Source organism: Anas platyrhynchos, chromosome 9, assembly GCF_047663525.1.
Source record: "Anas platyrhynchos isolate ZD024472 breed Pekin duck chromosome 9, IASCAAS_PekinDuck_T2T, whole genome shotgun sequence".
NCBI lineage: Eukaryota > Metazoa > Chordata > Aves > Anseriformes > Anatidae > Anas > Anas platyrhynchos.
The window spans coordinates 5,347,287-5,365,093 of record NC_092595.1 but is presented as its reverse complement, the minus strand read 5'-3'; the positions used below and the strand labels follow the sequence as shown (position 1 = coordinate 5,365,093).

At 45.1% G+C, this 17,807-nt stretch overlaps 1 protein-coding gene across 3 annotated transcripts in view; it reads right to left on the bottom strand.

Annotated features, from left to right (window-relative positions):
- FNDC3B (fibronectin type III domain containing 3B) overlaps positions 1 to 17,807 on the bottom strand; it is a 174,671-nt gene that overhangs the window by 130,966 nt on the left and 25,898 nt on the right. The window contains exons 1-3 of one of the 3 annotated variants that reach the window (XM_072042700.1): positions 13,086 to 13,103; positions 9,999 to 10,137; positions 5,270 to 5,345 (exon numbers count right to left, since the gene is read on the bottom strand). In XM_072042700.1, coding sequence (XP_071898801.1) covers positions 5,270 to 5,345; positions 9,999 to 10,109 — 187 coding nt within the window. In that variant the 5' untranslated portion in view covers positions 10,110 to 10,137; positions 13,086 to 13,103. Of the gene's footprint in view, positions 1 to 1,444; positions 1,559 to 5,269; positions 5,346 to 9,998; positions 10,138 to 13,085; positions 13,104 to 17,807 lie in introns of those variants that run through there. The other 2 variants (XM_027464789.3, XM_072042704.1) reach the window with 2 other exon arrangements.

Below are 17,807 nucleotides of genomic sequence, written 5' to 3'. Positions count from 1 at the left end.
ATTCCACACACATCCAAAGAACCCCCCCCATGATTATTCTTAGCATTATCAGATGTAAAGGGGAGAAGCTAAGATTATGCTCACAGTAAACAAAGCATCCTATTGTTTACTTTTGGCTTCTTACACAGTTTCCTATGCTTTATTCTAGTGTGCTAAAAACAAAACCTATGAGATGAAAGGAGATTGGTGCTACGAGCTCACTGACAGCAAGGAAAAAATCCATTCTGATCAAGTTAGCATCTCCTTCCTCTCCCTCCTTACAGATTTCAGCACAAGTTATGGAAATGACACAAGCACAACCTCACTATCCCAAGGTGACCAAAAGCTAAAAGGCCAAAATGCTCAGATCTGAAAAACAACAGAATAACGACCAGGAGCACAGAGGATAACAGGCTCCACCGCAATTATTATCTGGCTCATAATGGGGCACCAATGAGAAAACAGACAGAAAACACTAAGCTAACAATGCCAATTACACGGGAAGATATAAGAACTGGTGATTTATAGCTGTAACTTGGAAAATCCACATGGAGAGCATCCCAGCAGAAGGGCCAGGACTGAACCACAGCCTGGGCACAGCAGTGCTGCACGCCGGAGCTAGCAGGTGGGACGCAGCACCTCTGCGGGATGCTGCTGGCTCTGGGGATAGAAGAAATGTTTTGACTAAAGCAAAAGATTGCTTAGATAGGAATTAAAAAACAGATTTTCTTCCAAATCGTAGCCCTCCACAATAGTTTTTTTTTGTTTTTTTTTTTTCTGGAAGAGACTTGGGCAGATAAGCCCTCTTTTGTCCACTGATGGAAAATATGCTAATAAATCAAAAACTTATTTAAATGTGTTGGCATGCTAAGGAGGCCAGTGAGTACTGGAGGCCTGACTTTTCCATCAAATATAAAATCTAAACGCCAAGTACCACAAATCAAGTGAGATAACGTAAATGAATAGTAAGAGCTGTGCTTTAAAAGATACCAGGGTGAAAAGGGCCCTCACTGTAAAAGATAAAGAAAGACAGCGTTTCTTCCTGCTTTGCAGAATTCTGTATTAATGCAGCTTATTCTGAAAACACTTGTAACAATTTCTTAGTTTTACCCAGGACCAGCTTCCCAGAGCCCTGCAGATACTGCAAGAAAGAAGAAAACAAAAGGCAACACCAACAGAGCAACCCACCAGCCAGAACTTCAGACGAACCTTTTACTTCTTCCCCCTTCCAAAACCAGCCCCTGGCCTGCCTGAGCCAGCTAATCAGCACAGCTCTCCCACCACAAACACCCTTCCAGCCTTCTGGAAGCCTCTCAAAGCAACGCGACTTCAGGAGCTGCTGCTATTTCGGCTCAGACTGGAAGTAAGAGAGGTGCACTGATTCACCAGCTGCCTCCGCGCCTGCAGAGCAAGGGCAATGCCTTCAGCAGCTGATGCAACAGGTAGATCGATTCTCACAGCTTACTCCAAGTTTGCAGAGTTTGGAAAACGCCAGCTGTCTGGTTCTGCATGTTGTGTTCCACCTCCTCAAGGCTTCTTTCATCCCCAGTCTTTGGCCCTCCATCCTCCAGCTCCCTCGGGTATTCCCTTCCCTGCTCTAATCTCGGCCTCCCCTGCCTCCACCCAGCAACTATCAGTCATTTGCTTACATGATGTCCCATCTATTTTCAACTTTTTCCTTTCCTCCAAGAAACTGAGTCACTTCCTTATTTCCAATCTCATACTAAAGGGAAAAATAAAGGACTTTTTTTGGTTTGCTCAGACTAAACTGGACACTAACAGCCTTCTTTCTCTTACATGCACATTCCTCCTACATAAATCTACACTCCTTTAGTCCTTAATATTCTCTATTTCTTCTCATTTTCACCAGATCTGCTGGTGAAAATCCTTTTTTGTTAAAAACTTGTTTTAATAAAGACAATTCTGAGCTAGTATCAATTTTCATCATTTATTTGCAGAAACCCACCCACACGAATTAAAGGAATAATAATTCCAGAAAATCTTTCATTTGAGAAACCACTGCTAGATTTTTAGCATACTTCTTGCCTTCCTCTTGAGCTGCTTTGCTTTTAGAGCGACAGAAAAAGCAGCTCCGAAATTCATGCATTCTTGGTTTTACAAGATAAGAACAAAGAAAGGCCCCGTAGTGCTTCATGTTCAGCAAAACGCTTGAAATATCAGTCGAAACAAACATTAATATTAGTAAACTGTGTGTGCTTATTAGCCCTTTTTCATTACACAATGTAGCCACTCCAGACGCCACCCAAACGCTTCATTTACTCGGATGTTCATGCTTAACATATTAAACCCTTCCATTCCACAGCAAATTTACGCCTTGGTCCTAAAAACATCACAAAACAAAACCCCATTTAATGCAGTCTTGTTGGCCCATGCAATGCGAGGATCGAAGCACAATTTCCTTTCACTGTTTTTCTTTTTTGTAATTTTTGTGTTTCAGTATTCCAATCCAGGCTGTGATATTGAACAATCACAGGCTGCAGATAAGTTTCAAGCACATATTTCCAACAGCCCGGGCTAGATATAATACACCCAGGAATTATATACATTAATCATGCCAAGTGCTATTTCCCTACATGTTCTAGCCTTTCCTCTTTGTCACGGGCTTTTCACATACTACGCAGACATACATAAAATTACAGAACAGCAAACTTTGTCTGCTTCGTTCATGGTAGAAAATAATACCCAGCTTGCCTATCATTTAGATTGATGGCAACACAAAATACATTTAGCAATAATTGAGCAATTCCGTGCAATCAATAGATAGAAGCGTTATTCGGTCTCCATCAAGGTCTCTGGACGTGCATTTTCTACATGTGCTTGACAAGCAAATTCAGGTTGTGCCAGAATACTCATTTTGTCCATATTATTCATCCCACTGTGCGCTGCATGTGACATCTTGGCATTGCTGCCTTCCAGGGCAAAAAGCACTCAGGGATGCTAGGGTAAAACTCCACTGCCCCAAGCTATGCCCAAACTGTGCTGTGTTTGTAAGTAATGTAACAGGTAACGCTCTTCTCATGCATCACATACAGTCAGATCACATTCCACGTTTGAAGCACGTATTTAGTTCAGCAACATAAATACTTCACTACACTCTAGCCTAAAGAGTGGAGGAATTTTCAGCGAGAATTTAACAGCACATACAAATAAACGTGTGGCTTTGCAACCAATACGACAGCTCTACCCAAAACCAGGAGACAAGCTTACACCATGAATTCTAAATGACTTTTATCAAAGACCGCTGATGAGCACCAAACAAGCCCTGCTGGCACAAATACGTTAAATTATGGGAAATACAGAATAAAGAGGTTTCAAGTTGCATTCATTTAAATATGCTGCCTGAACAAGACTTCAAACGTGAAAAAATATACATAAATGTTGTCATAATTATATTTCTAATGGAAAAAGAATAATGTACTAGCCAATATAAAAGCATTCATTTTAAATAAAAGTACCTGGCTTTATTACTCTGTTAATTGCCACAAGGACCAATTTCTTACCACACAGCATGTTGGCTATAAATCTCAACAAGTAGTTTTAAATTGCTGCTATTATTGCTCATCCAGGCTGAATAATCCTGGATGGTGTTCAGAGGAGCTTCTGTAATATCTATCTCAAACAGCTATTAATTCCTTATTTCCATGGGGATGAAATTTCACGTAACAAAAATATCCAGCTCTTAGGTACATCCAGACAGCTCATGGACGCACATATCCTGTTCCCTTGGGTGACCTTATCCCAAAAAACATTTCCTGAAGATGTCGATCCATGGCCGTTTGTTTGTTGTTGCAGGTTTTGTTTGGTTTAAGTGTTTAGAAAACCAACAAATAAAAAAGGCATATTCATATTTATTTTGACATTTTTAAAACTGAGGTACACCCAAAACACAGGGAGGATGTTTTGCATAGTTTTGCATAGATTTTAGTAGGATTTTCTGCACAGTGCCACCCAGATGCAGAGGCATCCATCCCTTCCTGAGACTCCCACCCACCACTGGCAACAAGAGATGCAAGGGAGGAAGTCACGGAGATGTTCCTCCAGAGGCTCAAGAGCATGCCACATGAGGTTCAAACACACACTGAGGACACCACTGGTCCAACTCCGATACTATCCCTGCTTTAATAGCAGATGGTTGGGTAAGGTGACCTCCAGAGGCCCCTTCTAATCTAAATTTTAATAAAAAGTATAATTATCCTTGAGTAGTTCGACTTCAGGATTCAATGCAGTCCAAGAAACAGTCTGTCTTGTGCGGATTTGAATTCCACAGTCAAAATACAGGGGGAATTTGCCAGCTAGACAGTTGTCATTAGATTGACTCTTTCTCACCCATTTCTATTATTTTTTTAGGACAGGTTTTTGAATGAGTAGCCCAGTGAGGTTGCTGCTTCATGACCTAAGAGCTGGAAAGGACAGGGGAGGCAACACCTTCTCAAAATAAAAGCCGGTGTTATAAGCTCAGAAAAAACAAACACTGAGAACAGTATGCAAAGTCTATTCTCTTTAAACATTGACTTAACCTGCCTGTATTTACTGTAGACAGCATTATAACTAAGCAATTATATGATTCCCTTTAAAGCTGTATTTGCTACTAGCTAGAAACCTCTTTTTCATAGTATTTACTACGCAATCTGAAAGGTCTTTTGTCAATTCTCCCTTCAGACCGGTTAAAAGATTTTGTGCGGTCCCTCTTATAAAGGAGAGAAACACAATTTATCATATTTACACAACTTCAGAGAGAAGAAAAAACAGCAATCAAAAGACTGCTTAAATGTTTTTATTCAACACCACATAATTAACCAGCTCTGGTTTTAAAGAACCAATTAGAAATTCTGCTCAAAGCCAATTGACTTCTCCAAGCACTCTGCCATGTCTGCACTTCTCTGTTGACTTTTTGTCATTCTTGATGCCTGGGTGAGAACAAAATTGCTTCTGTATGGTTGTCGATATGCATTTAATTGTTACTAGCTTTAAATTTAACTCGGTAACTGTATTTACCGTTTGGTTATAAGGAAATATACGTATTTATGAAAATGCTGATAAATGAGCTAAAGAAGAAGAGAGATCTCCTGAACTTGCAAGAAGTTCATGACTCATTTTTGAGACACTGAAATCCTATCCCATATATCAGTGTGTAGTCATGTCTGCAGCTTCTCGCTCTAAGTGCTTCGTGGTATTACCAGAATGCATATGACATTTTTGTAGAGATTAGAACACAAGTTTTTCCACAACACAAGCAAATGTTCATCTGCATGTCCCAGCATCCTCTTACCTTGAATGCACTGCAGGGTTCCATCTTCAGCCCTTATTGTAAAGGTTTCACCTGGATTAACTTGAACCAAAAAGACCTGCCAAAAGAAAAACACATTTGTTTCACTATTTCTTCAACCCAAGGTGTGTTACCAGTACTTCAGAAGCCACGTGGGAGGCTGGGGAGAGGAACAGACCAAACTCGGCTACCAGCAGGGTCCAGGAACCAGTGGAGATTTAAAGCTTGCCTATTCATTTAAATTTCAGGAGTTGAATTAAAAATTTAACTGAGTTGTGCAGAGGTGAGAATTGCAGCTTCAGGTTCTACCACCAAAGCCCTGACAGAGTGTTTAACCTGGCTAAATGCTGGTAGAAGGACATAAATCTTTAGACTTAAGCTTCAGACTGCAGCAGGAATTATCAGGCCATGCCATGGTATCAAGTTCACAGCAATACAAGTCCCTGGCAGTACAATGGGAATTGATCCACTGCAGTTTTTTGATTTTATTCTCCAGCCCCACACATAACAAATCTTAATTAGGCAAAAGCCATAGACACACCAACACTGCACACAGAACTAATTAAACTGTGTAAGACACAATATAATAATAACAAAATCCACGGATCACGCCTTGTCTCCCATTGCTCAATTCTGCAGATAGCAACGCTACCAGACCACAAAGTGTCAGAACACAGCCCCCACACCCTTCGTGCAAGTAAGATGGGTTGCAAAAAATTGTCTTACTCTTGTCTTACTCTTAGTTTGCAGGGGGTGAGCTTAGCACAAGCTGCTGCGAGACTGCAAAAGCACGTTACTACCCCACGACCTCGTACAGAACAGCATCCTGAGGACAAGGTGAGGCTGCCTGTCTTCATTTCGACCCACAGCTAATTGGGGCCTGAACCTGACGGCCCCATGGGCACCAAAGCAATGCTGGGGACCCAGCAGCTGCAGAGCAGGAGGGCTTCTTGGCTCCACTTACTGAGCACCACGCAAAGCTCAGCGCAAGCTGCACTCCTCTTTTTTAATTTTCAGGTGTCTGAAGTCAGGAGGGGGAGTGGGCTGAAAATTTACTGTTTAGACTCATTTCCTTAACGAAGAGTTTCACTGGGGGCAAGTGATCCAATTCTGCCCATGCTCTTGCTGGTTATGAATCTTATTCAGAGATTTTAAACATACTCCCGTTAGCTTTGCATAAAACGATTCAATATTGGAATTAATCTTGGTACACACGGAAAATAGAGATCTACATCTTTTTGTGAGATCTCTCTCAAAATTTTGGTCTAGTCTTTATATGCTGAGACACCTGCATGCAGAATCTAATCATTCAGCCTGGGATGACAGACTGTGAATTAGCGCTGTGTTTCTGAAGCCCTTACACTAAATGCATAGGGTAATTATTGCCTGTGTGACCTTCTGAATTGCAGTAATCCTACAGAAACCCATTACTGCAGTAACATTTTTAAAGCACAAAGCTGGAAATCAGAAGAGCGACATACGAAAGCCATTATTTTGTCTGAAACAATAATTTCTCAGAAGGCTGATCGGGGTGGACCCGATCCAGCAGCCAGACCACAATGAATGGTTGAGAGCAGATAAGAGGCACAAAGCCATCCCAGCCCCGATCTCCCAACAGCCGGCGTCCCAGTGACAGCACCGAAGGGCTCTTTTGCTGCAAGCAGCCGTGGATCATCCACAACAGGACACAGGCATCTGCTCACAAGTAGGGCAGAGCCACTCAGCTTAAAAAAAAAAAGTTAAAAAGCAACCTGAACACAGAGGTAGAGGATCATAACAATATTTATTTAGCTCATTTGCATTATATGTTAGCAGCTCTAAAGCACGTCCCTTATTAAGAAGCCTAACAGACGGGAGGGCTGCAGCTTCTCTACCCCAGTTCCTCCTCCATGAGAGAGATCTTCAAGAGCATGCCTTGTTTCTGAAACTTTTCATTAAAATCTAAGGAAAGTAATAAAAAAAAGTCTAAGGATTACATCTTTATTTCAGTGAAAAGATGCAGGATCTTTATTGCCCCATGTCCTTGAGGTTTCCCAGTGGCTCAGGAAGGGTCAGCGAGCTCCAGCCCCACAGCTTCCTCCGCACACAGCTCCACCTGTGCCAGCAGCACGGTCCCCATCTCTCTCTTTTCCCTCTGAAGTACTCAGACGTTTGGTAAATCCACCCCACGGGGAAGCCCAGCCTCGGCTGTAGCATCTCCACAGAACGCTTGCTATCTACGTGACGCCTCCATGCATTTTGCATTTGAGAACGCCACGTGTTTCATTTAAGCAGCCACATTTGTTAACACTGATTGATGGTATGAAGCTGCACAAATATTTATACTAACACACGTGCCCAGTTTGGCAGTCACTGCTGTGTCCAGACTGCGTTTTCAGTTCAAGCCCAGCATCGCTCTCGCTCCTGCCACCGATTCCCACGTTATGGGACAGGGGAAGAGGCGCAGGGACCTGCCACCTGCATCCAGCATGGGCTTGAAGCTCAGGCTTGGGAATATAAAGTTGGGGACACAGCGGGTGAACGGTCACACACAAAGAAGATGCTGCCTAATCAGGTCCCTGGGCACGCACCCACCTCACAGAGCTGCTGTTCACTTACAAAATAAAACTGCCCAAAAATCAGTGGCAGTGACTTTTGCACAGACGTGCCGTGGCACAGCTCTCCACCCCTCGACCTCACGCCCTGAGCATTTTTGGACAAGCAGCGGTGAACCTACAGGGAACGGCTGAACTGCTCAGCCCAAAAGATGGATTGCAACTCCCAGACTGCCCATGGGAGCGAAAAGTGGCTTAGAAGCAGAGAGAGGCAGCAGCAGCTCTGGATGGGACGTGAGAGCATTAAACACAGTCAGCAGAAGTGGAAATTAAGTATGCGAAACTAGAAAGAAAAAAAAAAAGCAGGTGATACAAATGCCATTTTGGGTGGCATAGGGAAGAGGGATTGCTGTCAAGCAGGCAGAGACGGTCTCAGCTCTGCCCTGTACAGCTATGCAGCACTTATCCCCAGGAAGATTAAAAAATTAAATTAAACGCTCCCGTGCGATTGTCTTACGCTACAGCAGGGATTACTGGCAGAACTCCCTCCTGCAGCACTCTCCATCTGGCTGCTGGTAACAGCTACGGGATTTTACCAGCCTCAGTCTGCTCTTTTCTACGCATTCATGGACTGGTCTTTTGAGAAAAATCTCTCTCAAGCTCAGAGTTCCTAAGTACAGCAATAGCACAGCCCTGCAAGTTGTTGTGCTGGCGTGGCTGAGGCTCACTTATCCAATAAAGCAACAGCGAGTGCACCCAGAGCACCTCAGCAGGAGCAGTAAGGGCACTGTCAGGTTCGGAGAGGAGGTACAGGTCTGTGTCTCGGCCCCGCTGCAGTCTCAAAGTCAGCGTGCCCTGCCTCTCACCAGCTGGGCTATGCTGCTTTCTGCCACAGCTTCTAACAGCCTGTAATTACACCCCTGGGCAAGCACATGTCCCTGTCAAATTTGCACCTATTTATGGAGCACTGTAAGCATCTTTATTAAGGAAGTCGTTCTTACGTGGAACAGATCTGAGGGCTCTTCCTGCCTTACAACTGAGATAGCTCCTTCAACAAACATCAACATCTGAAATATGTTAAAAGCAGCTGATGCAGTCCATGTGCTGCCACATTATGCAAAGATCAAGCAAAACATTTAATTCCAATTTCATTCAGTTTTAGAACTACAATTTTTAAAAGTGAAAACATTACCTAAAGCTTCAGGAGCAGGACAAAAATGATAAATAAAGGCAGCTAAACTGTGCAACTTATGAGGGCATAGCCAGGCTACAATCACAAAAAAAGCTTGACAGAAAACTTGTATTCCATCTACAAGTACTCAAAGAAACAAGATAGGAGATATTCTCACTTAAGGTCTACAGCCATTACCCAACAAACACACATATGGAAGAGGAACCTGACCCAGAGCCCTTCTGCTGACTCACGTCGTGCAGCACACTTCGTGCAATTGCACTACATCAGCACTTTTTTTCTCCAAATCCTTAGATGAGAAGCTGGTTTAAAGGCCATGGAAGTATCTGCCAAGTGAGGCTGCTGAATCATTACTGATGGGGAAATTCAAAGTCTGACTTAGAGCCCCACCTCAAAGCAAACTGCATTTGTTCCTTCTGTAATGCACAAGGACCCACCGGACAGTGCGCCCTGCTAAATGGTTTCCAGCAAGGAGGACAGGGACCATCTAAGGAATAATTATGGTACTCGATAGCAATAAAACCATTCCTTCACTCAAGCATATTAATAATGGACTGGACAAATAGAGCCATTACAGGCTCGCTTCATTTTTCCCAGGATTCAGCACACCGTGCAGACATAAACTTCCAAAAAATCACAGCACTGAAAATTCTGCCTTGTCTTGCACATCCAGATAAGCAAACAGACTAGGAAGAAAAGGGGAAGTCATTCTTCCTTTGTGGTTAGTGTTGCTCAAAATAAGTTTGGAGGGAAGAAGAAATGGTCAAGGGAACGAGAGGTAACAAAATGACATTTTATATTGATTCATGAAGGAGAGTGTATTTCCATCTCGTTTAAAATACCTTGTTGAAATGCCTCAAATGAGGAGGGAACTAAATTGGATAACACAGAAAAATTGCTTGGGCAGGTGTGCTACGAAGAGGAAGATGACAAGCCTGGGAATTTACCAACCACCAGCTTGAACCTCTGGGCTGTGAGAAGACGACAAGCTCTGCAGCTCACTGACCTGCTGTGATCCATCGCCGTTCACGATGTGCGGCATCATGGCTACCTCCCCGTTCAGCAACGGCGGCAGCTCCAGCGGGATTTGGTCGGTCATCATCATTGTGACGTACATTCATGGAGAATTTTCCTCGACGGGCTTCCTGCAAGAGAAGCACCGGTTAGAGACTCTGCAAAACCCTCCTGTGCTTTCGTGGATTTCGCCATTAAGGCGGCAACCCGAGCAGGACACCTCCTGTGGTTAATAGGATGCACACAGGAGGCACTGAAGAAATCAGGTTTTAAATGCTAGATCAAGATCATGGGCAAGTCAAATTTCCACATGAGATTTCCAAAAACAAGTTAGGCAGTTTGAACAAACTTCCCACGATTGCAAACCTGAGCCCCCCTCTCAGAGCTGACACGGACAAGTGCCGAGATGCTTTGAGGGAGATTTGCTCGGCTCCTGCAGATCAGCATCCTGCTCGCTGCCCCGGCTCTGCAGAACACACAACCTGCACAGTCAGGATGCGTTTCGCTTAAAACCCATCAGTGTCACTCGATACCCATGGTTCAGAGCCAAACAGCGTTATTTTTTCTCCAGGCCCTATGGCAGTGAGAAGCAATGCCTGTAAAACAAAGAGCAGACTTTCACTTAACCATGAGGCAAAGGAGAAGGATTCCTGAGCACCTTCCCCACTGAGCATCTCATACTCTCCAGAGGGCAACAGAGCACAGTGCAAGATCCCACTTCAGGATCTGCAGGGGAACCACTTTCAGCGCTCCCTCCCTCCCACCAGCTCGCTGATGTGTTATTTAAACTTCACCAAAACCAGTGCTCTGTAAAAACAAGCCTTAATCCCGCATTAATAGCTCCCCATTAACGGTATGCCCCATCATACTGTTTTATGGGGCAATAATCCAACTCTTTAGTCACTAAGATGGATGACCTAACCCCACACCTTATGTAGACTTCTGCACAAAACCTACACAAGCCAACCTGATGGTCTCACAGTGGTCACACAGCCTCCGTATTCTCTCTCGCCAGAGATTCCCAAAGTCCTCCCAGGACAGGACCACCAGAACAGAAAGAGGGGAATTTCTGGCAGCAAGCAACAGGCAAAACCCTGCTCATGAGCCAAGTGTTGTGGAGCTGGCACCCTACCACTCACACCCTCCAGCCCCTATGGCTGCCCCCTTTCCACCCACGCGGTACCAGGGCTAGCAGCACGGTTGTTTTTCAGGAGCCACGCAGACACCCGGCCCTACTCACGTCAAGTCACTCCCGCAGAGCCTGGCACGGTCGGGACCTCACCCAGCACCACTGTCCTGAACAATTCATCCCACCACGCACCCAAGGACAGCCACCACGTGTTCCCAGACAGGATCAGACCTCGATCCTGCTTGAATCTTGGTGGCAAACTCCCCCTGCCTTTAGCAGCCCAGGGCTCGCAGCCCCAGCTCCAGCAGCCTGCCCGGCCCATTTTCCATCCTTAAGCTTTGCAGTATTTGGAGCTTCCTCCTCAACCTTGTGGTTTTCATTACCTCAAAGCCTCAGGTTTTAATTTTGAGAAAGATTCAAGCTCACAACTAAAAACTAGAGGTTTGGGGTCCTTCAGGTGTTTGCTGGAGGGAGGTGGGGAAGAGGAGCAGTGTGTTGTGCAGGGTTTGAGTGGGTTGGTTTGGGGTTGTGCTGTTTGTTTACTTGCTTGTTTTTAATGATGAATACGAGAATGTGAGCTTCTGAATAATTTCTGAAACGCTTAGGGTTAAGAAAAGCACTGCAAAAGGCTGATAGTGAACACAGTGAGAACAGGAACTCACTGCTTTCAGTGGAAAGAGATTCATTTAGTCACTACTTGTACCTTCACCTCCATCAGTTATATATAGAATTTGTGTTTATATACACACAACTATACGGATATATATTCATATATGAATAAGTAATGTGATTTTAAAAGAATGCAAGCTTGAGAGGAGCTATGTCAACCGCGTGGCGAACAATTCCCAGCCCCCAAGCAAATGACACACGCAGCCAGGCCCAACCCGACAGCCCCGCGCCTGCGAGCGTCACGCCATGTCTATTTTCTTAAAGGAAAAAAAAAGCCAGACTGTAGCTGGAAGCTACATATTTTCCGAGTAATATTTCCATTCCAGGCACAACAACCAATATGTTGACATTTATTTGCTATATGTCATTATTTCAAGTTTTACAGCTGCATTCCTTTTGCTTTATTAATGGTTTGTCACCACAGCCATGTCTACACTTGCCTCGCTTTGGTGGGGGAGAATAAAAAAGGAAAAAAAGGACAAACTGAGAACAGCTTCCTTCAGTTGTCAGGTCTGGTACAGCTCCGCCAGCGACAGTGCTGGCTACAACACGCACTGCCCACAGGCTTCTGAGCTTTTATTTTATTTTTATTTTTCTGTAAGCAGTTTCACACAGAGGTGCTCCATGCAGAGTGAGATCAGACAGGGTTGAAACACCTACCGTGGGGCTGACTGGCCGGTTTCATGTCAAAGCCAACAGCTTTGGAAGCTGCTTCCCATGGTTTTTTAGCTTGTTCTCTCACACACTCCGCTCAACACAGATTTATCCCCCGTGCATTCACACCCCTCCTAAAAGCTGGAGTTCGCCCCACCTCGGGAGCTGCTCAGATAACCAAGCTTCATTCATACAAAGAGGTTTGAACACAGGCACTTTTTTTTTTTTTCCTGTAAATTCAGGAACATCACTGGAAGAAAACCCCAGACAAGGGCTCAAAGGGCCAGGTCGCATTTCAGGATATGAGAACTCTTCCTTAGTTAAAATATGAACTGCCAAATCCTAACCCACAACCTTTTTTTTTTCAGGTACTAACTCAAATTTGGGGTTTTGTCTAGAAAGCTGACTATATTTAAATTTAAAAAAGGTATTTCCTGTGCGTCTACATTCCCTAGCTTTGGCTGGGACGGAGCTCAGAAACGCCAGCGCTCGGCCAGAGGCTGCATTTCCCCGTCTGCTCCCTCCAGGAACACGGAAATCACAGCGTGGCCCACACCACTTCTAGAGCAGGGAAGTGGAAACAAACACCCAGGTTCCAGTTTCTGTCCCCAAACCGAGCTTCCAAACCTTTGGGTTGCTGCAAGTCACCGCTGCAGACCTGATTTTTCGACCCAATGCCGCAGTCCTCCTCCGATCGGCGAGATGACTCTGTTTGCTAAATTAATTCAATATGTGAATTAGCAAGGCATAAATTAGCTACACATGGCAACAGAGAAAAAATTAGAAAAAACAGAGCAGAACAAAGTGTAACTATCTGAACCCAATTTCCATGTAAGGCGAATTAATATGACCCACGGCGTTACGTCAGCATTAGCCTTAAATTCCGAAGCAGATTGAGCCGCAGGAAGATAACCAAGACCAACTTTTCCTAGAAGGTTTTGCCCATGCAATTAGCGGGGGTATCCGTCAAGAACATTTTTCTTCTCCTGATTTCTTTTCCACCTTTTCTCTTTTACACAGAGAAAGAAGCTCTTCCAGCTAAGGCAAACTAATTCAAGAAAATCTGGCAAAACCATGAGGAATTCTAAATATCGAGCCCTGAAACCGCCTTCTGTAAAGGCCAGATTGCTTTTATGGTACAGGCCAGTACAAGCTGCTGAATCAAGCATCTTCCTTTTTATCAGAATCCCCTCAAGTTACTGAAGTTACTACACGAAACAATTTTCTTGAAACAAGTTTTCTGAACTAATTATTCAGAACTGTAAAACACACCCTGGTGAGGCTGGGGAGAGAAGCGGAGGCAAAAGTGCCAGCACCCAGTTTGTTTGGGTTTAGAGCATCAGGTTATATAGGCTAACATGAGCTCCTTTCCACCACAATAAATATAAATACATATTTATTTATGTGTGTGTGTTAAATTAAATCTAAACGTATCACACATGTGAGTATTCTCATACGAGCCCCTCTCCCAAGCCCTTTTCTCCCACTCTCATGGGATCAGTGACCTCCTTTTGCCCAGCACTTGATGAGAAGCAACCCAACGCAGCACAAACGCCCTTGGTACCTTACAGGGATGGGGACCAGCTAGCCCAGGTGTGATGTCAGAATCCAGTCTCTGGATGCTACAACCAATCCAGCGGCCAGCAGTCCCTTAAAAGTGTCTGTTCCTGCCTGCACCAGCTGTTTTTACCATTTTTTCCCTTCTGCCCGCCCTGGGGCGCACCAGACTCTCCAAGAACCACGTTCAGAAGCTGCCATTCGCATGAGCACAGGACGCAAGCATTCCTGCTATCTTATCTGCACCCTCATCGCTCGGCCAGCCCCAGCCCTCCACCTCGGTTTGCACAGTAGGGCTGAGCACAACGCCGGTTCCTTAGCCATTTCTAATAGTAAGAAAGTGAAATGCAGAAAACAAGGAAATCCTTTGGCGTTCGCAGCAGCCATTACCTGCACCTCCTTAAAAAGCATCATTCACGGAACTATTTGCTATTTTCCAGAAGCCTGGTTGGGGAACTGAAGATCCCTGTCACAGGCTGGCGTGGCAAATCCCACTGCTGCTCACCTGGGTACAGCTGAAGGAAGCGGAGCTTCTTCCAGGGAGGCTTCGACCCACCTCCCCCTGAGAGAAACAGCTAAGGAAAAAACTGCATGTGTGTTTCTGTATGTCCAGACAGAGCATGTACACACACACACAGACTTGTTTATTTAGGGCCATACTCAGATGCTCGGCGTTTGAAATGAGTGTGTGACCCACGAGGAAGGCAGCTAATGGGAAGCGCTTCGTGTGCGTGCCATTATTAGCGCTGGGGCTTGCATGCAAGGGATGAAAGGGCTTCCACACAGCCCCGGCCGGCTATTGTTGTATTTCATGCAGCACATGTTGAAATTTCAGATTAATTAAAGCACACATAGCACCATTATGTTCGCACTGAAAAGCGGTGGAAGTGCTGCGGTAAATATAGCTGCTTTCAAGAGGCTCTTGCCATGGCTTGCCACTCGAATTCAGAAAGGAGTGGTAATAATTGTTCATGTAGAAAAGCCTCTTGAGACATGAGCAGTACCTGGAGGTATGCACACAGATGGTTGGTCAAGGCACTAACAGTCTGGAATTTGTCTTGTCTGATGTGTGTTCATTAGTTTAGTTAACTCACATCCGTCTGAGGAGCCATTTAAACGTAAAAGCATTCTTTCTGCGTTTAATTGCAAACACGGTAGATTAATCTGAAAGCAGCCAGACGGGCTCATTCGTAACAGTTTGGAGGAAATACATGCGATTTGAAGGATCTCGTACAGCAGAGAAAACATTACAGAGAACGCCTGCCTCCGCAGCTGGGTGGCACAGAGCGACGGCCGCCTGCCCCCTGGCTCGCAGCGTGGCTACCACCAGCTGCAGCCCACCTCCAGCAGGCTGGGAAGCATAAACATCCTCCCAAAACTTAACCGCTGGGATTAACCAGCGGGTTTCCCCTCTGGATTATTTTTATTTTAAACAGCAATGTGATTTCACGTTCAGCTCCACCTTGGAAGACGGGATCATCAGAAGTATTCGGCTTCATAGGAGGAGATGGAGGGAAGTCAGTGGAGTTTTTCCCCAAACTAGGGGGAGATTCATAACGCTGTGTAATGCTACGAGGAAACTTCCAGAGGTTTGCAGTTATGTGGGCCTATAATTTGACCTCACATTTTTCAAGTCTCCACTATTTTAGGAAGATCCATTTCGCAATCCAACCAGCAGCGCACACGGTGGGTACGTTTGTAATTTCGGAATAGGCAAACTATCAAAATGGATCCTCCCTCAGCTGGGGGATGAACTGGAATAACGAAATATGGCCTTAAACACTTGGCATTTTCCTACCTGTGCCTAGGCGGGTCCTTTCTGAGTGACAGACAGGCATTTCATACCATGATGGCTTTTACCCACCTGGCCAAAAGCACAACTGGGTGCACGATGGCATCCGTGCCACTCTGTGCATGAGTAACGTGCTTGTTCTGCTTTGGCACACTAAATACCAGGCCAAAACAAGGAGCAGGCCAGCCTATAACAAAATTACACCAAGAACAGAGGGCCCAGAGACCAGGCTGGCCATCTACGAGCATCAAAACTTCAAAGGCACACCGGGGAGAGCGCTGGGACCGAGCTGAGGTCAGACAGCATCACGCGGGAGCATCTCATTTCGTCGGGCCAGCACAACTCATCAACTTGTAATAGCTCTGATGAAATAGCAGAATAAAGTGAGCGAGCTGATGCACAAAGGAGCCTTTTACTGAGGACAACCAGCTTTCCCCTGGTTTTCCAGCAGGGAATCTTACGAAAACTTCTCAAAGGAGCCAGCCCACGCTCCTGCACGGGGCTGGAGTCCAACGCACCCCGAAGGCACTCGTAGCCAGATAATGGCACTGACTTGGAGCGAATAAAGCACAACAAATCTGAAATAAACATCCAGTGATTTTATTAAGCTTGCATTAGCTACACCTGAGCAGAAACCTCAAGCACAAAAGCTACTCCAGTGCCTTCCCAGCAGTCTCACTTCTGCACATTATAACAGCAAACCAGCCTGCTGCTCAGAAGCGGTCCTGAGGCACCCAGACACCCAGGGGCTGCAGCTCGTGCTGCTGACATAGCAGCAAACTACAAATAAGAAAGAAAACTTACATCTCTTTCTCACCATTTGCATTTTTTGGTGCCTTTTCTCCAAGGTAAAAGTCAACAGCCCAGTGCTTCTGCTGCAATTTATACTGCTTCTCTTCTTCAAAGGCTGCACGCATTTATTCCTGCTTCATCTTCCTCCTATCACTCACAGCAGCTATGTGGGACTCACAAATACACAGAAAAAATGTGGCTACCCCCTGGCCTGGACCAAGGGATCCAGCTGCTAAAACAGAGGGTTTCAGACACCTGACTCTCCCAGTGCCTCACCCCGCCTCCTTACAGCAGCAATTTGGTAACTGAGGTTTGCTTCTTGCACAACAGTGGCCAATTTCTTCCCCCACAAATTATTTTTACATTTCAAATTTGATTTCTTTACACTTAAACACATCTCATTACAAAATTTGCTCTGGCACAACTTGCTTTTAATAGCATCTACTTTAAACATCATATATATTTTTTAAAGGGAAGTTGATTTATGCAGTTCCACGAGCAGGAGCCCTATCAGGGTTGCAGACCCATTTGCTCCTCCTGCTCGTCCACCCTCACAGCCACCCAAGCACCCAGCTCTGCGTGCCGCTCAGCGGGCAGCTATAGGATGCACTACCAGTGGCCCTCGGCATCCCAAGGAGACCTCAAACCACATCCCAGAGGGTGTCTTTCCCAATGAACACGTTACATGTTCACAGATTCGAGCAACCAAGCCCCAGTTCATTCTCCCCACCCCTCCCACACCTGCTGATAACCCTTTCAGGCTCCCTGCACTCTATGGGGCCTCCTTTTTCCCCACCGAAAGCGATTCATAAATTAAATTCACAATTCCATAAAACGCATTCATCCCCTTTTAGCGGCGTTTCAAGTCAATACCAAGTTATTCCAACTATTTGCTTGAGGAAGAACAAATCCCTCCAACCCAGAGCAACACCTGCCTGCAATTTGGGCCTCTGTCCTACAAACACTGCACTCGGGTAAATCTTCATGCACTCTTAGAAGTATATGAGTGGTATGCTGAAGTCCTTAACTCCCTGGGATCCGGGCTGTGATCCTGTGCACATGCCCAGGAACACACACACACAAACCCTACACCAAGTTCTTAAGCAAAGGTGCGAGACAGATAAGGTCCCTGCTTCATCTGTTTGCTCTCCTTCTACCTTTAATAGCCGAAATATTAATCACGGTTACAGGGCGATAAGCACGAGCAG